At 35.3% G+C, this 22,242-nt stretch overlaps 2 protein-coding genes across 3 annotated transcripts in view; one reads left to right on the forward strand and one right to left on the reverse strand.

The window, feature by feature from the left end:
* The window catches only part of LOC135735814 (uncharacterized protein C4orf54-like), a 32,990-nt gene extending 16,603 nt beyond the window's left edge, over positions 1-16,387 (forward strand). The window contains exon 3 of one of the 2 annotated variants that reach the window (XR_012336568.1): positions 16,251-16,387. The gene's annotated coding sequence lies outside the window, so the exon portion shown is untranslated. The remainder of the gene's footprint in view (positions 1-16,250) is intronic. The other variant, XR_010527705.2, reaches the window with a different exon arrangement.
* mttp (microsomal triglyceride transfer protein) lies at positions 355-20,267 on the reverse strand. Its single transcript, XM_065254384.2, has 18 exons — positions 19,854-20,267; positions 18,638-18,825; positions 18,297-18,440; positions 18,029-18,136; positions 16,393-16,509; positions 16,181-16,320; positions 15,615-15,765; positions 15,376-15,533; positions 14,834-15,002; positions 13,141-13,248; positions 12,448-12,660; positions 10,925-11,136; positions 10,365-10,462; positions 8,354-8,475; positions 8,051-8,278; positions 7,704-7,828; positions 3,790-3,960; positions 355-1,027 (listed from the first exon to the last, which is right to left on the reverse strand). Exons 1-18 carry the CDS (start codon positions 19,909-19,911, stop codon positions 880-882), a joined length of 2,658 nt encoding a protein of 885 aa, XP_065110456.1. The 5' UTR covers positions 19,912-20,267; the 3' UTR covers positions 355-879.
* Between the last annotated feature and the right edge of the window lie 1,975 nt (positions 20,268-22,242).

The raw sequence follows: 22,242 nt of genomic DNA on the forward strand, positions 1-22,242 counted from the left end.
AAAATCTACACAGTGCACATTAATATGTTCCGTGCTGACTACCTGTTTCAATTCAAATGAAATAAACACAAAATTACTTAAAGCTGCGCATTTCTATACTTTAGTGGGCCTTTATAAAGAAAAAGGTAGATATGTTGAATGGATTGTAAGTCTGCCAAAATGCATACAGTAACTGTCAAATGCAAGTATGTTCTACCCCAACTTCCTATTTTGATATATAGAAAATAAAATGTATTCAAAAGTGTATGTAGTATGTACTAGTTGTTATTTGTAGGAAATGTATTTTTGCTATTGCTGTTTTTGCATATATTGCATACATTTAACATTTTCAATACATAAAGATGCCACAAAAAATCACTTTTGTCCAAAAAACATCTTTATTCATAATTGATTATCCTTCCATGTACAAGACCATAAATATTCTGAAGAATGTAAACATCTGGTGTAGTTATGGAAATCAGGCTGTCTGAACTGCCTGTGGAGGGATGAAGTGTGTCCTGCCCTCTGATTAAATAAATAACACAGTACCTCAAATACACAGTCTTTCAATGGGCCTGTTAGAATGCACTTTAAAGATTTTTTTTATGGGTTGAATAATTCCGTCATAGGACGAGAGTGCCATTGGTTATCCTAACCAGATTTTGTCGAACGTTAAAATGTATCTGGGTGTTTAGACAAAAAATATGGGTGCTAAATATTTCAAACAGCAGTATTTTTTGTAAGGTCCCTTAAAGTAAAACTCTAAGCTTGACCAGCTCAAAGTCTTAGCATATTTAGCCACCTCAAAATGCACACAAGCAAACGACAGTAAGATGTAGAGCGTTTGCTTGTATAAAACAAACATACATTTGCTAAGCATCCAGAGCAGACCCGGCTAGACTACCAGCTCTGCTCGAAGACTTTCTTGCACATGTTTGAGTTCTCCTGGTGTAGAGGGAATTCTGAGCCGGGCACCAGCTGTTCCCTGCTTCTCCTCGAGCTGAAATTCTGTCCTGAGGGCAGTCTCTCCAACTTGGACACCGTTTCTCTAAAGTGCATGAGAAGTAACAGGTTAGATTTATTTAACAAATGTGCGAAATTCTGTTCTAAAAAAAGGTTCCTTAAAGGTTAGTTCTAAGAACCTTTCTGTTACACAAAGCTTCTCTAGATTATAAAATGTAAGAAAAACATACAGTAGAACCTTTATCTTAGAACATAGACCCTTTAATGTATACAGTGTAGGTGATGTTAAATGCTTCCTCATGCAAAAAATGCTGGGTTAATTTCAACCCAGCTTTGGGTCATAAAGGGTCTAGCCCTGCCGTTGGGTTAAATTAACCCAATAAATGTTTATATTTGACCCAACAATGGGTTAAAACAACCCAACATAGGTTAAATTATGACCCAACGGGTTGGGGTTATCCCTTTTGACCCAATGAAATTAATCCAGCATTTTTTTACAGTGTGTGTAATTCACTTTGGATAAAAGGCGTCAGCTATATGAATAAATGTAAATGTATGTTATGATGTGACTTTTGCCAGGAAAGGTGTGTTCCTGGATCAGCGTCTTAAAACAACATTCCTGTTAAACTGTTTCTAACTACAACCTATCCATTAAAATCAGAGACGATTGATTGGATATGGTTGTTGTTCATGACCCAACCTCAGCTCTAAGGCCAACCCCATTCCTAACCCTGAAATCTTTTACTTTTACATTTGCTTTAATCCAAATGTAAAAGGTATCCGTTTTTTATCATCATGTATGTTCCCTGGGTTTGAACCCATGACCTTTTACGCTGCTAACGCAATCTCTATTACTGAGCTACAGTATTCAGGAGCACGGTAAACTACTGTAAATCATGTAAACTATGGGTGCGTCCAAAGGCTGTCCCAATTCGAAAGCTCCTTCACATTCAGCCTCCAAATGTGGCCTTTCTTTCCCCTGAAACCCAGGATCCATAGATGTATCCTGACCTTTACAGCGTTGACTATCACAAGATTCAATGCGCACCTGTGACGTTCGGGTATTTTGAAATAAACATTCAGAACTGTAATTAAATAAGTGTCACTGTTTTATCATTATAAATTATGTTTTAATTATGTTAATTAATATTATTGCTGCAATATTGTGCATGTTGCGTTTTACTTTGGTATATTTCTAAGATTGGTAAATTTTATATACTGTTGGGTAGTTTAACTTATTCCCCACCAGCCATTTTTTGAAAAGTTGCCCGCCAGCATTTTTTGTGATTTTCACAAAATGCATTTCAGAAAAATTAACTTCTAAAAATATATATATATAAAAAAATATATCAAATGAAAGAACAGACCCTCTGCTTTAAAAACAAACAAACAAAACAGGAAAATAAACATTTAATATATTTTTTCTCTGCTTATTAACCCCTAAATATGGGTGTTTTTCTTTAAAAATACAATTTTTTTTTGTAAAATAATTATGTTAGAGATTAGATTCAGAATGATTATAAAAACATACACAGAGTTTTAAATTAGTAAATAATGTTTTGGCTTCAGTTTTTTTTTCATAAATTGGGTAAATTGGTCCACGCCATCTAGTGGATAATCACAGTATTGCAGATTAACATAAAAATTCATCAGGAACACATTTTTATGCAAATGTTTTCTCTTAATTGACAAGAAAACTCGTCAATGGCGGGGAAAGAGTTAATCTGCATCAATGTGTCAGATTTTCTATAATAAAATAAAAAAAAATCTAGCTCCATATTTATTTTTAAAAGTCTGACAGGCGCGGAGGGCGGGGACAGCAAGTGAGACAACCCTGTCTCATTTCAGTTTGCTCTGTGGCCTTTGGAGGCTGCAGCCTTCAAATAGCGAGTCTTGCCTTAAAAGTCTGCAGCCTTAGAAGGATCCAGACCACCCCGAATTGGGATGCACCCAACGTCTTGTGTGTCGTGCATTTGTAGGCAGAATTAGGAGAAACACCTTTTCTTTAATTTGCATGTGATGCCAATATGGACTACTTGACAATGCTTTGTTTTTTAATTTCATCATGTATACATTGTATATAGGTTTAAATTTGAAGGTGCTACACAATGCCATAGAAGAACCATTTATGGTTCCATGAAGAACATTTAACATCACAAAAGGTTATTTGTAGTTCCCCAAAAATTCTTGGACTTTAAAAAGATATGAAAAATGTTTATTTTAAGAAGGTTTAACTGAATGTGTCTTTGGGAAACTATAAATAGGTTTTTCTTTGGCATCACTGTGAAGAACCCATCGTAGCACCTTTTTCGTTTAGTGTACACTACAAAAAATGACTTTTTTTAAAGTAGAACAATTTAATTCTTAAATCAAGATGTTTTTTCTTGATTAGCAAAATTACCTAGTTTTATAAATCTAGAAAATAAGTCAATTGTTTTGTCTATTTTAAAAAAATATATGCAATTTAAATGAATTTGTGCTTAAAACAATAAAAAACAATGGGGTAAGCACATTATTCTTGAATTTTTTTCTTACCCTATTGGAAGGTTTTCTTGTTTTCACAAATTTACTTAAATGTTATGTTTTTTTGTCTAAATACTAGACTAATTGTCTTAGGTCATTTTGCTTATCAAGACAATGCATCTTAATTTAAGAATTTTTAGATATTTGTACTAATAAACAAGGAAAATAGTAAGAAAGTCTTTTATTTTTTGGCAGTGTACAACAAGAAAAAAATGCAGCTTATTATTATTTATAGTCAATGTATTGCTTGTGATATTTTAAAAAATTTGCATTGTGCGATGATTCTTTCAAAACAAGCCTGGATGATAATAGAAGAACTCATACCTGAATGGGAAGGTAGTTTTGTCCATCTGCATGCAGACGAGGAACGGGTATTCGGAAAACTGCACGGTGGTGATGAAATCCAAGGCTGCTTCAGTCTCAAAACTCACCTCCAACCCAGCACTTACAAAGTCCATGTCCACCGTTACATTCCCAATGACAACCAGCGCTCCCCTGTGCACACAATACAATAAAATGATCATCAATATTTTCCTTAGGATCATAACTCGATTCTCTACTAGAGTGAATTGCTCGTAGTTATAGAAATGTTTTGCATATGCTGCCTTCATTGTTTTACCATCAGATTTACTAAAGGAATTATGCATATGGTATAAATATTGCAACAACAAAAAAATCTGGCCTAAATTTGAGTTTCAAGTTTTCTTGTAACTCACTTGGTAGAGTTTTGGGTTAGCCATGCCAATGTCTGTATGAACACACTGTAAATCACTTTGGATAAACGTGTGTGCCAAATGCATGAATGTAAATATACACAAAAGTGAGGTGTACACTGCAAAAAAATATTTTTTCAAGAAAAACAATTCTTAGTATTTTTGTCTTGTTTTTAGTAAAAATATCTAAAATTTTTTAATTAAGATGTTTTTTCTTGATGAGCAAAACGACCCAAGAAAATCAAAAAAATATCACATTTAAGTGATTTTGTGCATAAACCAAGCAAAAAATCTGCCAATGGTGTAAGCGAATTTTTCTTGAATTTTTCTTGACTTTAGTGTTTAAGAAAAATGTTCAAGATTTTTTTTCTTACCCCATTGGCAGATTTTTTTGCTTGTTTTATGCACAAAATCACTTAAATGTGATATTTTTTGTCTAAAAACTAGACTTATATTCTTGGGTCGTTTTGCTCATCAAGAAAAAGCATCTTGAAAATAATTTTTTGCAGTGTACTTTGTCGAAAAATTACGCCATTATTTACTCACCCTCAGGTTGTTACAGACCTGTTTACATTTCTTTGTTTTGCTGAACACAAAGGAAAACAGGAAGCAGAAGAACCATCAACTTCCATAGTAGGAAAAACAAATACTATGGAAGTCAATTGTGCTCAAAAATTGTTTTTTTTTGCAAACTTTGCTTAAAATATTTTCATTTGTGTTCAGTAGAACAAAGGTCTGCAACAACTATAATAAAGTAAATGATGGCAGAATTTCTTTTTTGAAAAAAGAAGATAATTTGATAAATGATGGTAAGCACACAGTTGACAGTAACCATTGATTTTTATTGTATTTGTTTTTCCTACTATGGAAGTCAATGGTTACAATCAGCTTTGTGCTTACCATCATTTATCAAAATATCTTCTTTTTTGTTCATCCGAAAAAGAAATTCATACAGGTTTAGTACAACATTAGGATGAGAAAATTATGACAATGTTTATTTTTGATGTTCAACTTTCCCTTTAAATCAGTGGATCTCAAACTAGGAGCCCCAGGGGGCCCCAGTTTTATGACATAAAAAAATGTGTACGAAAGTACATTAGTTTGCTGTTTAGGTCTAAATTCATTCTCTCTACAACACCATACAGGGAGCAGCTTGCGATAAGGCTTTCCATATCAATCTCTTTCCGAGAGTCTCTGCTGAGTCAGTTTTGGCGTTTGAGCTCATATATCACATCAGACTGTCTGGCTCCACGCTTTCAACCTCCACCTTAAATGATCTATTCAAAATGGCCGACCGCGATGAGTGGCTTGAGTAGAGGCATGCTAATCTCGTGGGCCTGAGAGATCTGTGGTTCATTCTGATCCTAAACATAGCCCGCTCCTCTGTCTGTCCATGTGCGTGTCCGCGTACAACCGTGTAGCTGTCTGTCTGTTTCTCACTCCTGTGTGCCCGCGTACACGCGTGTGTTTATGTATCGGGTTATCTGTCTGTCTGTCAGTGTGTCTTTGTCCGTCTGCCTGCGTGTGTGCAGTTTTAAGAGAAGCTGAAGCTAGCCACACTGATCCATACACCTGCCCCTGCCCGTCCTGAAGGCTGGCTCATGTAGAAAACCAGATGCCAACCCGAAAATACCCAGTGTGAAACAAAGAGCAGCAAAACCGTAGCACTGAACAGAAAACTAAAGAAAACGTTAACTGTAAAGTATAACAGAATTGGAGAAGATTAACATAACATAAAATGAACAAACAGAGTCACAATTTATACAAGATTCTGGCATTTTAACTTTTGTATCGCATTTGCCACTTTCTGCCATTTTCAAATAAAGCAGTGGCTTTTATCTTGCATTCAGTTTGATGGTTTGGTGAGTGTCTGGGGATTATTTGAAGGGCTCGATTAAAGAGGATTCGATTGCTTACAATCGCTATCATACAAGGGAAACCTAATTTTACCCTTAACCCCTGATCTTTACTCCAAGCCCCAACATCTTTCCGTTGCCCACTTTTCCGTTGCTATTGATCGCATCCACAAACCGTTCATACGTGAGCATGTGGAGAGGTGGCTAAAGATGCAGCTTAGTGCTGAATATCATGGAAGGATTAATGGCGTTATATTAAGACGCGCAGTCTCGTATTTACAGATGGCATTTTGAAAACCTAGTGAAAAAAAATACCTGGCAAAGTAGACGCGGCAAGTAGACGCTTTTTCCAAAGCTGCGTGCAATAAAATTGCACAGACAATCCCCTTGGAGCTACCTGCAGCTCATAACTCTTAAAAAAAGGCGCAAAAGGTTCCCGACAGCGATGCCATAGATTTAGAAGAACCATTTTTGGTGCCCAAAATAACAATTGCCACACTTTTTAAAAACAGGGGTTTGTCCGGTGCTCATCATTTTTTCGCACTCCGCGCCAAGGGGTTGTGCACACCTAAACTTTTAAACATGGCTGAAAATGCCTGGAGGACGCCGATGCCAGCTGTTTTTCAGCTGAGTGCCAATCAGCTGAGCGCTTTGGTAGCTCTGATACTTTAGCTGTTAGCTGGTTGATTGCTGTGGTAATGTCCCGCCCCACCTCCACTGTGATTGGACGGCCGTGTGAGAACTGACATTGACGAGCGGAGCTTTTCACCTAAAGTTGAATATTAGGGGCTGGACACACCAAAACTTTTAAACGCGGCTGAAAACGCCTGGACAACGCCGAATGCCAGCTGTTTATCAGCTGAGTGCCAGCTTTACTCAGGTAAGCGCTTTGGTAGCTCTGATACGTCAGCTGTGAGACGGTTGGTTGCTGTGATACTTGTCCCGCCCCACCTCCACTGTGATTGGACGGCCGCGTGAGAACTGATATTGACGAGCGGAGCTTTTCATCCAAAGTTGAACATTTTTCAACTCTCGGTGCTCAGTGCTGAGTGCGGAAAAACCGCTGGACGTCGGTTTTCAGCGCGGAAGAAAACCGCTAGCTGCTGGCTTATTTGAAAAACGAGAGCTTCTATTGGAAACAATTAAAACATGCGCCGGCCACGGGCGTAAAAGTTTTGGTGTACACAACCCCTTATTCAACTCTTGGCACGTGGAAAAACCGCCAAGAACCAGTTTTCACTTCAATTGGAAACAATTGAAAACATGCCCCAGGCGCGGGCGTAAAAGCTGTGCACGCCCCCTAAGTGGCCAACTTTTTCAACTTTGGGTGAAACGCTCAACTTGTCAATGTCACTTTTCACTGTGCCATCTAATCACAGTGGAGAAGGGGCGGGACAAATACCACAACAACCAACCAGCGCATCGTACAACAACCAAACAATAGCAACCAAAGTGCTTAGCTTAAGTAATGTTTGCAAGCGTCCACAGTTGGTGTCTGCCTGGTGTTTTCACTAGTGTATAAATGCTTTGGTGTATACGTCCCCTAAAAAAACAATTTCTTGGCTTTTCAACCTTTTTTTATGGACCACTCAGCCAAAAATGGTTCTTCTGTGGAATCATGTGGAACAACCTTTCAAGCAGGTCTTTGTATAGTTGTATAAAATATTACCTGTTGTTGACGCTGGTCTTAGACTCTCTGTACCACAAGCTGAACTCCATTCCTCCAGAAATATCGATGGCCAGGCTGCCTTGGAACTCAGCATTGGCTCTTATACCAGATTGCAGTGTAATCACCTTGGGAAAAATAGTTGCGAGTTAATAAATGGATATATCTTCACTGCCAGAAGAACAGTAAGTGCCATCTCATCTATGAGATTCATGTCATAGTGTTCCTGTAGCTCAGCCAGTAGAGTTATGTAAAAGGTTATGGGTTCGATCCCCAGGGAACACACATATAAATGTGAAGCTCGCAAAGTCACTTTAGATAAACGCATCTGCTAAATGTGAATGGCGTACATGTGAGTGGTCCGTGAGCAGAATAAGGCCCTTCACGACATTGATTGGGTCTCCAGACATAGAGAACATCTTGGACATCAGGTCACTGTAGCCCTTGAAGAAGGTCACCGGACGGAGCTGTACGTCAAACAGCAGAGCTGACATGCCAGCGAAGGACTCCAGATCTTCTTCTCCTTCATCTGCTGTGGCTGCAATCAGAGACTCGAGACCCTGGGCTTCGATTGTCACCTGAGACACAGCATAATTAAAGGTCAGCACACAAGCTTATGTAATTATAATATGAAAAACTTGTGCTTGCTGTACCTGAAGGCCATGCAGAAGGGCATCGTTGCTCTGGGCGTAAATGTTCATGTTACTTCTCCTCAATATGCCCGAGCCAGAGTAAAGGATGTCCAAATTGTAGGTGCAAGTGATATCGGCATTTCCTGTTTTTAAGAAATAAATGAAACACGCTTACAAATATCTCATAAATTGAAAATGAAGGCACATTTATACATACATATCAAACCAAGAAATGATCATGAGTCAGATCCACTTTTTTGTTTTGAGACATTTTTGCGATCACATACAACCAACTGGAAAAAGTATTTTTTGTGTATATTGAAATTATAGTTTAGTGAAGTCATTGACCGTTTAGGTTAGCAGTACTCACAGGCAGAATTACATAAACTACGCATTACACTGCAAAAATTATTTTCTAGAGAAAAAATTTCTTAGTATTTTTGTCTTGTTTTCAGTAAAAATATCTAAAAATTCTTAAATTAAGATGCTTTTTCTTGATGAACAAAACGACCCAAGAAAATATGTCTAGTTTTTAGACCAAAAATATCAAATTTAAGTGATTTTGTGCTTAAAACGAGCAAAGAAATCTGCAAATGGGGTGAGAAAATTTTTCTTGATTTTAGTGTTTAAGTAAAATGTTCAAGATTTTTTTGCTTACCACATTGGTAGATTTTTTTTTACTTTTTATGACTTTCTTAGTTAGTATTTTTGTCTTGTTTTAAGCACAGATATCTAAAAATTCTCAAGCCAAGATGCATTTTCTCGGTGAGCAAAATAACCTAAGAAAATAGGTCTAGTTTTAAGGCAAAAAAAAAACACATTTAAGTGAATTTGTGGATTAAACAAGCAAACAAATCTTCCAATGGGGTAAGCAAAAAAAATCTTGAACTTTTTTCGTAAACACTTAATTCAAGAAAAAATGAAGAAAAATTAGCTTACCCCATTGGCCAATTTTTCTGCTTGTTTTATCCACAAAGTCACTTAAATTTGATAAATTTTGTCAAAAACCTTGACTTATTTTCACATTGACATCTTGATTTAAAAATTTTTAGACATTTGTACAAAAAAACAAGGAAACAAAAAGAAAATACTAAGTAAGAAAGTCACACTGCAAAAAATGACTTTCTTACCTAGTAATTTTTCTGGTTTTCAGTGCAAATATCTAAAAATTCTAAAATCAAGATGCACTTTCTTGATGAGCAAAATAACCTTAAAAACTAAATCAAGTTTTTAGACTAAAAACATAAAATTTAAGTGAATTTGTGCTTAAACAAGCACACAAAAAAATGCCAATGGGGTAAGAAAAAAATCTTGAAATAAGTTTACTTTTTTCTTAAATATTCAAGAAAAATTCTCTCCGCCCATTGGCAATATTTTTGCTTTTTTCAATTCACTTAAATTTTATACTTTTCGTCTAAAAACAACTTATTTTCTTAGGTTATTTTGCTTGTCTAGAAAATGCATCTTGATTTAAGAATTTTTAGATATTTCTACTGAAAACCAGACAAAAATACTAAGTAAGAAAGTCATTTTTTGCAGTGCACATTTTCCAAAACATACACTTTTATCTTACTGTTCTCCAATTTTGTAATTTTTCACATTAAATACATATATGTAACCCTGAACCATAAAACTAGTCCTAAGGGTCCATTTTTTTAAATAGAGATTTAAATATTTAAAATATGATCTGAAAGCTGAATAAATAAGCTGTCAATTGTATGATGCATTATTAAGATAGGACAATATTTGGCTGAGATATAACTATTTGAAAATCAAGATTGCGAGGGTGCAAAAAAATCAAAATATTGAGAAAATTGCCTTAGCAAGACATATTACTAATGATAAATAAATGTTTGATATATTTACTGTAGGAAATTTACTAAATGTGTTTATGGAACATGATCTTTACTTAATATCCTAATGATTTTTGGCATAAAATATCAGAGTATCCAGAATCATTTAATGAAAAATACCATCGTTATAGGTCAAAGTTTAAAAGTCAGAAACAGATACAGGAAAGAAGGTCACTTACTTGCCATAAATCCTGAGAAAGCGGAGGAGGAGCCAGTCTTTGAGAATCTGTCATAGTTGTGGGAAACCATATCCTTTATAACTTTCCGTACCATTTCGCTGCAAACCAGACAGAAGACAGTTCATACAAATGTCACATTCAATCATTCAGAATAAAAGTTTGTACATTTAGGGAACCTCCTGATGCTGTTGGATAACGCATTCAGTGTTTCAGTCTTTAACCCTATTTAAAATTTTCTATATAATAATAGTAATAATGTTATGTGATAATAACATGCTGCATCAAAAATGGCTAAAATGTTAGTATTAGTACCTCAGATATACATAATGGAACCAAATGTATATTACAAAATGTATACGTGCCTAAATATTGAGACATTTTTAAAGGGTGCTGCCCCAGTGATGGCTAGGGACCATTTTAGACTCTTTTCTCTGACATTGTGACATAAAACGTACCTTGCATATTCATGATATCATATATTTATATAATAATATGATGTATATTTTTATATATTTTGTAAGTAAAGGTAGCCTCTATATATAAGTGTGTGTATATCCCACCTTGCTGGCATCTCAAAGCGTAGTATATCCTGGACTTTAGACAGCATGTATTTGTTCATCTCATGCGGCAGGTGTCCGATGGAGAGCAGGAGATTCTTCACCTCCATTTCGGTTGGATTACTGCTCATAATCACATCGGCCGCAGCGGAGCGAACGTTCTTCTCATACACATGCCGGTTCTGATGGTACACGCGGTTTAATGTTTTCTTCACCTGTGGAATGACAATGTTTAAAGCGGGTGTGGTATGGGACATACACTACCGGATAAAAGTTTAAGGTTATTTGACTGAAATGTTGTTTGTGATCTTAAAAACCTTTTAATTTGAAGACATATGTCTGAATGTTTGGAATTAGTTTTGTGGAGAAACGAACAGGTGTGTCATCCTATTAACTTCTTTTATTACAAAATAAGCATTTAATGAAAAAGTTTTTTAAAATGGACCAAACAATAAAGTCAATAAGAGCCCAGAATAGATGTGCGCATTCTCAAAAGCAAAAATGCTCTCTGTTTTCATGTGTGTTCCTTTAAAGGCGACATTTCGCAAGGCTTTTTTAAGATGAGAAATAAATCTTTGGGTTCCCCAGAGTACATATGTGAAGTTCTAGCTCAAAATACCATATAGATCAGCAAAAATGTGCTGTTGTAGGTGTGTCATTTAAAATGCAAATGAGTTGATCTCTGCACTAAGTGGCAGTGCCATGGTTGGATAATGCAGATTAAGGGTCGGTATTATCCCCTTCTGACATCACAAGGGGAGTAAAATTTCAATACCTATTTTTTCACATGCTTGCAAAGAATGGTTTACCAAAACTAAGTTACTAGGTTGTTGTTTTATCATTTTCTAGGTTGATATAAGCACTAGGGACACAATTATAGCACTTAAACTGGGAAAAAGTCAGATTTTCATGATATGTCCCCTTTAAATGCAAAACGAGCTACTGCCCTCATTCTCTTGCCAACAGACAGTGAGTGCTTTTGGTTAAAAATAGATCTGATTCCTGTGAATACAGTCCGAGACAATAGTATATTTAGCCACATTAGTGCTACAATGTGCTAACAAACACATTTAGAAAAGATTTTGGGTCAAATTAACAAGCCAGTCAGTGGCTGTGGGCAGGGCTTTGTTTGTGTGACATCACATTAACGAGAGAATCAAAACAGCATGAGAATGCTTTGGTTTAATGGGGATTAAAAAAGAAGGAGAGAGTGGATTTTTTCCATTGTAGGGTTGTGTTCACACACTGCCAATGTACATTTGTCCCCAAACCTTATAAAAGTGAATTTTGCATAATTATGTTCCCTTTAAAGGGCTGTTCACATTTTGCGCCCCTTTTGCCTTCTTCACAGCATTCTGAAAAATTTAACTATTTTCAACTGGCTGCAGCACTGACACACATTGCACTGCATCGCTTTCTATTTAAGCTTTCTTGCTGCGCCTCTACATTCAAAGATGCAAAATGTGCACAGCCCCTAAGACATTAATAATAATAATTAGTATAACGGCAATGTCAGTGTTTTTTACCTCATCTGTGATAAGTTGAGTGTCGTATCGCTGCAGTGCTGTGATGGCAATGGTGCTAAATGATCCCACTTCAGATTCTGCATATTTGTTCAGCAGAGGTATAGCTTCTGGCAGTAGAGCGTTTTTGAGGGCTAACAGGTACATCTGCACCTCTGACTCCTCCTGTGTGCTGTCAGGCCCTGCCAGTAACAGCTCTTTGACTTTAACAACTGTCTACATGTCAGAAACAAGAAAAACATAATGAGCATGGATAAGGTAAGCGTTCAGTATGTATTAGGTTGAATGTGATTTAGAGGAAGATGAAACAACAGGTCTTTGAGTGGCATAAAGGTCACATTTAGGATGTTAAAAATGTTATAGTGATATGCAGTGATCAGCAGATCCAGATGAAATCTAAAGAATGTTTTAGCATTATGAAAGTTCTGCAGTGAAATGTGTTTTCTGTGATTTATATTTACTGTATAACAGTTTAAATTTAAGTAGGAGTGTTGCAGTGGTTTGTAACAGTAATTAAAATTCAATTAGACAAAATATATATAAACAAACATGTTGTGAAAACTTAATAATAATTTTGCTTTTAGCTGAAAATTTACTGACATATTAAATTAATCATATCTACATTATTATGCATATAAAGACTAATTGGTACAAAAATACAACAATGGAAAAATGCAACAATGTGTTTATACTCACAGGTAGTTCACATCCTCCTTTCAAACAGAGTTTCTTGATTAAAGCCCCCATGATAATCACAACTGACTCCTTAATCTCTGAACTGCCAATCTTTCCTTGATAGACATCCTACAGAAAACACAAAAATGACAAAATTAATAAGAAATTTGAATGCAGTTTGAATGGAAACACAAAAAAGCACATTTGCAAGGGATAGTTTAACCAAAAAGAAATTCTGTCATCGTTTACTCACTGCCATGTTGTTCTTAATTGAGTTTCTTAATTCTGTTATACACAAAAGAAGATATTGTGATAAATGATGGTAAGCATACAGCTGAGGGTACTCATTGACTTACTATGTAGTCAATGGGTACCGTCAGTTGTGTGGTTACCATCATTTATCAAAATATCTCCTTTGTGTTCAACAGAATAAAGAAACTCATACAGGTTTAGAAACACATAAGGGTGAGTAAATGATGACAGAAATTTCAAAAACTAACTTAAATACTATGTATTTTATTATATATTTATTTTCCTCATTTCTGTACTCTTATCTTATGTCTCTTATGCTAAAATGTATTTGATATAAAGCGCTATAGAAACAAATTTGAATTGAACTGAATAACTACAAAAATATCATAGTATTAAAGGAAAAGACCACATTTTTTCAATATTTTACTATGTTCTTACCTCAACTTAGAGGAATTAATACATACATATCTTTTTAATGCATGCACTTAATCTTTGCACAGCGCGTTGTAAATGTGTTAGCAATTAGCCTAGCCCCATTCATTCCTTACACTGAAAAAAATTATTCATTGAATTTAATCAATTTTTTTAAGGTAAGTGGTTGCAATCAATTTATTTAAACTAGATTTAAACAAAAGTTTTATATTTTATTTTACGTTACTAATTTTTTTTGTTTAAATGTAGCTTAAATAAATTGATTGCAACCACTTACCTTAAAAAATTGATTAAATTCAATGAATCACTTTTTTCAGTGTAGGATCCAAACACTTCCATGTTTTCCCTATTTTAAGATATGACGAGTACACGAGTAACTATGGTGGCACAAAATAAAACGTGTAGATTTTTTAAGCAGATAAAAATGAGAACTATATTGTATGGCGGAAGAGCACTTAGTTAGCACGCAGTAATATCATTACTCCTGACTACTCCCCCTCTCGCTCAAACTTCCGTCAATATTACTGAGCCCGAGATCTAAGTGTTGCAAACTAAGTGCTCTTCCGCCATACAATATAGTTCTCATTTTTATCTACTTAAAAAATCGCCACGTTTTATTTTGTGCCACCATACTTACTCGTGTAACTCCTCATGTAACAGTCTTTAAATAGAGAAAACATGGAAGTGTTCGGTGGCTTCTAAATTCATCCCTGTTTGGATCCTAAGGAATGAATGGGGCTAGGCCAAATGCTAACACATTCACAACGCGCTATACAAAGATTAAGTGCACGCATTGATAAAAGATAGGTATGTGTTAATTTGTCTAAGTTAAGGTAAGAACATAGTAAAATATTGAAAAAGTGATGTTTTCCTTTAATTATTTGGACATTATTACCTTACAATTACCTTTTATAAATTGTACCTTAGTTATACCACGGTATATATATATATATGTATGTATGTATGTATACATATGTATGTATCAGAGTACCAGGTTACAGTATAATTTCAACATGTGAACATTTCTTACCACTAGGGACTGTAGCATGCTTTCTGTAGGGTGGGAGGCAAAGCCACATGCGTACAAGAAACGTTCTTGCAGCACTAAACCTTCTTTCTTACTAAAGTCCAGAAACTCCAGGATGGCTGAGAGAGAAGCTGAAGTCTGAGCCGATGTGACTGCATCCACCAGCTGAGGTCTACAGAGACAAAAACAATGTAAATCTATGGTCTAAAAAGTATTAGTTTTTTTAAATGAAAAAAAAAAACGGTATTCCGTTATGCATACTTGTACCACACTAAAAGGTGGTATAAATATTATATTAAAATCATGCACAGAGGGATACTTCCAAAATCAATTCCAGCTGTAAATTTTTTATCAAACACACAACCTTTGCACTGCTATCACAATGCTCTACCAGCTAAGCTACAGGAAAAGACATAGGCCCTGAGATGCACGTAAACTATAATCTTGCATATTATCTCGGGTCACAGATGGTTAAATTATACAAATGTGAACCAGGAATACTTAATGAACCTACAGTAAAAGCACAGTGTAGTGTTTGGTCTTACAGTGCAGTTTTGCTGCAGTTGCGCAATACTGTCAGGATCTCCGCCTTGCTGGCTTTGCGCAAGCTGTGTAAGAGCGTCAGGAAGCTTCGCGGGGCCGTAGCTTTGGAGAGCGAGTCTGGCTCCAGCTGAGATCTCACCACTTTCCAAGTATCCATTAACTATAAGAACATCAATAGAATGTAAAATACAGGAACATAACTACAAATGAGCTTGAAAAGTAACAAGAAAACATCACTCACGTTGGGGCATCCTTTGCATATGGCTTTAACTTTTTCCACCACTACTCCGACAGATATGAGTTTGTCATCTAGAGATTTCACCACGGTGGCTGCGTCCTTACCTGCCACTTCGGCAGGGCCTACCTCAATCTTTTTGAGTGTCAGGGACTGCCTGTGGAAGCCAGGACAGGCCTTAGTTTCATTCAAACTGGATAAACTGATTAAGCTCTACATTTTTTGCACACATGCACATAGCCTTGAAATTAAACCCATGACTCTGGCATTGGTTGCATGGTGCTCTGCCAACTAAGCTCATTCAATCATTCAATTCAGTTCGTTTATTAAGTTAATTTAGTTAAGTAAGTAAATTAAAAAGTGTCCCCTACCCACATGGAGTAAATTGATAAAAATGATCTTGTTACAGAAAACTTTGTGCTCTATAAATTACATTTTTTAAATAATGTGATGATGTGGACCAAATTGAATTGAATTGCACTTAATTCACTTTCATTCAACTCAATTTAATTTCATTCATTCATTCATTCCTTCATTCATTCCTTCATTCATTAATCTGTTTTCTTGGCTACCTGGACATGACTTTAGTAGCAGCTGTATGGCGAGCATTGACAGACAGTGTGTGTGACTCTTCTGTTTCAGCAGACTTGAGGATTCCCTTCTCCAGAGTGATCACTGTTACTAAGGTACAATTCCCACTGACACCTAACACCTGTGAAATGACAGGAGATGAGACACAGGACTAAATTGAAACTGCAGGAAAGAAATAAGGATTTCCTCTTACCGGGCTGTGGGTAGTGAATCCAGTCTCCTGCTTTTTGCACGTCTCCATGTGTTTCGTACGGATCACCTGGTTTTTAGTGGCTTTGTACTCCACCAAACATTTTCCTGAAGCATCCGCCTGCAGATGAAACATAATAATGAATAAAATGTCCATTATAATATCAGCATGCACTACATTTCTCATATTTTTGGATACACTGTTATTATCCATGAATACAAAATATGTTTTATTAAAGTAACTGCAGAGAATTGTTTCTAAACACAAAATGTTATAAATGTATTGCTGAAACACGAAATAAAGTGAACTGTGTAGTAGGGAATTGTGGAATTACAACGTTAAACAGATTTTCCACATTTCTGTGTTTAGGATTATTTGGGCGGGGGGTAAAATGGTGGCCGGATGACGCACCAAAGCCCTAAAACAATCGCAACCATCCATTCAAATTGCAGCAGTATATGAACCCATACAGCAAAAAAATATATTTTTTAAATATATGCTAAATACATTTTGTACAAAATAATGCTCAATTGAATATATTTTTTAATATGGAAATATATTTTAACATTCATATATTAATTAAATTATTTCAAGCACATACATTTCGTATTTTACATCCCATTCTTCATGTGCTAATATGCTAAATAAGTTAATTTTATAAAGTATATTTATATATATATTCAATTTTAACCTATTTAAAACTGCTTACATGGTCGTAACATAAATAAAGTTTTTCTTCCATTGCAACGTCAATATATTACCTTGGACTGATACATGGAGGAAAAATATTTTTTAAAGCTTAAAAAAAATGTATATATATATATTTAAAACTATACAATAAGGCCATAAAAAATCTATAAAAATTGTAAACATATTCCAATATATATTTCAGCAAACATATTTTTTGGCCATTTTTTGTATATTTTGAAATATATTTAAAAATATATATTTTTTGCCATATGTGAAAGGCTGTTTTCCGCGAGTGGGCGTGGTTTCCGCCGATGGACACGCCCCCAGCATTTGAGAGCACTGAATCCTGCCTGTTTATTCAAGATTTTGATAACTTATTTTATTTGGCGGTTTTAAAATCATTCAAAATTGTGTGAGTGGTAATATCAGACTTTACAAAGATTTTAAACAGGGCTGGGCATAGATTAATCTAGATTAATCTCATACAAAATAAAAGTAATTTTTTGCATAATATATGATTTTGTGTGTGTAAATATTATGTATATTTAAACACACACACGCACGCACGCACGCACGCACACACACACACACACACACACACACACACACACACATATCGTTTCTTATTTATATATAATATAGAACATATAAAAATATAAATAAATATATATATATACACATGTAAATGTTTCTTAAATACATACATGAATGTGTGTGTATTTATATATACATAATAATTACACACAGCACAAACTCATATGTTATGCAAAAAATTACTTTGTGTGAGATTAATCTATAGATTAATCTATGCCCCGCACTTATTTTAAATATTATTTTGTACCACTAGCAGTTTGTCTCTTCACATTAAGTCACGATGGGAAGAGGTGTTTTAACATGAAATATTAAATTTTACATTTAAGTTTGGTTTAATAAATTTTTTTCACTTTACCTCCAACATCTTCCCGGATTTTAGCTGCATCATTAACATGCTGGCCACGCCTCTCTTCAAGTTTTTAATGGTAGCAGGCTCCGCCTTATAGGTATACATGCTTCTTAACTGAAAGCATACAAAATCAAAACAATAGTTCAGAAGAAAAGATGAATATCCAACACATTTAATGAGACATAATGAAGTGGTTATATATTATCCGTACATCTGTAAACAGTCTCAAGATTAATACTCTAGATGTGGTTGTGATATAAGGGTGTTTTTTTACCTTGCCCATCTTCCAGAGCAAAATAAACGGTTTCTGAAGAGCTTCAAGGCTGTCTTTGCCCAGAATGCTTTCTGTTGAGCTGCCATAGAAGATGCTGTTTTTGCGGGAACGCTTTACAGCATTTTCAATCTGAACATTTGAAATCTGAAAACAAGAGACTTTTATTTTAAAAAAACTTGTTTGCATCTTAAGGCCAATTCACAATGATCCAACAAATGGCAACAAACGCGTCTGTTGGCTCGGTATAAAACCTCTGTTGGCAGTTGTTGGATCAAAGTAAATGAGACTTTAATATGTTGTGGATGTTGGTGTTTGTTGGACCATTGTGAATTGGCCTTTACCTGTAGTCGTAGCAACTGTTCATCCTGGTCCTCCGGGTTCCTCCAGACGAGGCTGATGTCCACATCACTGTGAAACCTGAAACCGGCGTTCCCCCTGGTGGAACCTGATGGTCTGTTCAGCCCAACCTCAGTGCTGTAACTGTATCTGTAGAGTTTGTCATTATCCAGCCGAGGTCCGGCACTCGCACCTGAAAAAACACAAAGGTTTCATGCTGTGACACGTTCTGTGACTTTCATCTGCTGCTGAATTCTGGTCAGTGCCATGTTTACCCATGTTAAGTGTGAGCTAGGCCTAAATAAAACCCAGCTGGTCCAGAACCAGTGAGGAATGTGAAAGGAGAAAGGCATGCAGGAAGTGAATCGAACGTTTCTCTAAAATTCACAGTCAAATGGCAAAGGACAGAAACACTTTATAACCATGAAACCTTTCAAGATTTAAACTAAAGTAAGGTTAACATACAAATACCCATACATTAAAAACCTGTTGCTGCTTTAAATGTTTTTGTCTGTCTTTCAGTTAACTATTTTAAATATTGCTGAACTTGCATTAAATTGAATTGTAGTATGGTAGTAAAAGAATGCAGTCCTATCTGTAATTGTAGGCGAGTCTCAGATAACATAATCTTCACAGTAATCTGTAATAGTTTATATTAAACATTTAACCTAATTCCATTACTCTACTTTGCTTTAGCACACATTTTAGACTAAATGTTAGAAATCAATATATTAATCTTTGGCACACAAATTTGTTCATAAAATTTGAAATACACTGCATCTATTTAAAGTGATATCCGTGTCCTCTATGTATGTACAGATCAATCATTTCTCATTAGCACTGACGTGTCACATTCAGATTGCATCACTTCATTTGATTCCCAAATTGTGCACTGACTGTCTTTAAGTTTATTTGTATACATTTCGAAGCTAATATAAACACAATACATTCAAACAAACATACTACTCAAATATACTTCCAAGTCATATTTACAATGATTAGATTAAGCCGCAGAAAATGAATGAAAAGTGTGTTTATGCACAAAAGTGTAACAGTTTATACAAATAATTTTCAATAAACAAAAATAAAAATAAAATTTTAGCTTGAACCCAAATATAAATCATGCATTTAATAATCCAAGTCTTTAAGCACACAAAACATGTGAGATAACCGGGAATAACTTTTTATCTTTTATTATGTAGACTTTTAAAAATGACTTACCCAAAGATGAGGTACTTAAAAAGGTAACACATAGTAAAACTCCGGCAAACTCCAGCATGTTGGTCTGTGCCTTAGAGAAAGGTCAGAGAAAGGATGGCTGCTGTCTTCTTCAGCTCTCTATGTGTTTATCTGAATCTGGGGGGCAGACTCCAAACTCCACGCTCAAGTACTAAGTACGAGATAACGGCTAATGATTAACATGCAGGATTGACTGAGATTTTGTCGTACCTGAGGCAGAATCTTAATTTTATAGCAGTCCTATGAAGGGTCCGGATGGGTATCCCATCAATCAGGGAACAATGGAACCCTCTGCAGTCTGTGATGGTGTCAATACAGTTTCTGCATCATTCAAGATGATCAAACACTTAAAGATCAATGCACCTTTCCTTTATTTTACATGAGGCTGTTTGAAATCCAATCAAAAGTGAAAGAAAACTTTCTGCTGAAAACCCAATAGAAATCTGAATGGTCTCCATTGGTTTATTCAAGTAGGATGTAATAGTGCTCTATTGGTTCCCAGATAACAACCCAACCATAGCACCCAACACATTAAGACCCACTTATAGTTTCCATTTAATTCCTATTGATATATCCTGTATGTATGTTGATGATGTGGTAGATGATCTTTGATGCATGATGTAATTGCATGTGTGATTAACCATTTGCGCAGCTATGCGCAGGTGAGTATTTTTATTTTCCTGTGGCACCTTTCACCTAATTAACTGTACAGTAATTGTGTGATCTCAGATATTACTTTACTCTCACACTAGTACTTTGCCCACCGTAGATCAGAAAAGATTTTAAAGCCTTAGCATCTGGATAGTGATGGTTTGGGTATTTCAATGCATTTGATTAAATCAGTTAAATCAGTGATTACAAGCTTTGCTTGTTTATTGTAGTTATCTTTGATTCTACAAAGCTCATCACAGGTATTGTATAGATGGACAAACTAACTTTTTCTCATAAATGTTTTACAATGAGCTATCTTAATAAAAGTTCAGTGTTGAAAACTTTTTAATATTTTAGAAAATAAAACATTAATAATACAAATTACTCAAAGCTGGGCATAGATAGATGGCATTGATTGATAGATTGATTGAACTGTATGTGGTATAAAATTGCAGTAGATGAGCACCACCTTCTGGTTCCGGTTGTGAATTGCAGGATTTTGGCCCAAGAAACATGATCAAATTGGGGACTCTGAAAAAGTCCACAAGTCCGGAGTGTGTGCCATTTGGGACAGGGCACATGAAGTCGAACAAGCCAATTGTTCTCACTTGTTTTTGTGTTTTGTTTTTGTGTGAATCCCATGAACATTCCCATATGAAAACTCATCACGTGAAACATCTGGTGATGTAGTGATTCACATGCGATTGGGTTTTTGCACATGTAAAAATGTATGTGGCTTATCTGAAAAGGGTTAATAACATTATAGCTCTTATAATAACATCTAAGTAAGTCTATCCAGCTTGGCCGAGCTACTAAAAAGTGTAGCTTCTGCTGCTTCTGGCAGTTTTAACAACAAACAACATAATCTTAGTATAATAACATAATCACTTGTAATCATTAACCTAATAACCCTACTGAGTAATAACCTTTACATACCCTCAGGAGCTGTCTAATGTGTTTTGAGCCTGCAGTCTCAAACTAATGGACCTGAATCATTTGGTAGTCAAATGTTTTGTTGATAGGCTGTGTCCTGTTTTTAACATCATTTGGTTATAAAAGCCCGCTTTCAAAAAAACATGTTTTTTAAATATCATGTGAAAGCAGCTGCACTTTGTAATATTTCTGTCCTATTTTAAGGGAGAATTTTTGTGCAATTTGAACATTAATGTGAAATAATTTCATACAGGGGCGTCATGCACCAATTTTTTTTAAGGGGGCACAGTGTGCACAGCTCACAGAAATTTGTGCATACACAGACATCAAACGAAATATTATAGTCTTTTCCATGGCACTTAACATTTCTAATAATCTGAAAAACCCTGCTTTCATGCAAAAACCTCCAGTGTTCACTAACTTTAATATCAAATACTATTCAATCGGAATAATGACACATATGCATCATATTTACATCTGAAACGGCATGTTTTATTTATTTAAGTCTTAATGACTTGTTTAATTGTTTCATTAATGCATTTTGCACAACAACTGCATTATCATATACAATTAATGTAATTAATAACAACGAAAATGACATAAGCTATAGCCACGTGATTAATTTTAATGTTCAATAATGATATTAAAAAAATATGTTTAGATACAATTATTAGAGGAACGGATTTTTGCTTTAAATTTTACCTCATTTGTGAGCATGTGTGATTCCGCGCCCCCGTGAACTTTGGCGTTGTGCCAAAAAGACAAATCTAGAAATCTCTACTAATAT

The sequence above is a fragment of the Paramisgurnus dabryanus genome, chromosome 4, assembly GCF_030506205.2.
Source record: "Paramisgurnus dabryanus chromosome 4, PD_genome_1.1, whole genome shotgun sequence".
In the NCBI taxonomy this organism is placed as follows: Eukaryota; Metazoa; Chordata; class Actinopteri; order Cypriniformes; family Cobitidae; genus Paramisgurnus; species Paramisgurnus dabryanus.

Bases quoted from the DNA above. Each gene is read 5' to 3' on its own strand.
- mttp (XM_065254384.2), bottom strand. From the start codon at position 19,911: ATGCTGGAGTTTGCCGGAGTTTTACTATGTGTTACCTTTTTAAGTACC. The intron at 15,003-15,375 runs GTAAGACCAAAC...TTGTCTCTGTAG, and splicing joins AACTGCAGCAAAACTGCACT to ACCTCAGCTGGTGGATGCAG. The intron at 12,661-13,140 runs GTGAGTATAAAC...TCTGACATGTAG, and splicing joins AAGGAGGATGTGAACTACCT to ACAGTTGTTAAAGTCAAAGA.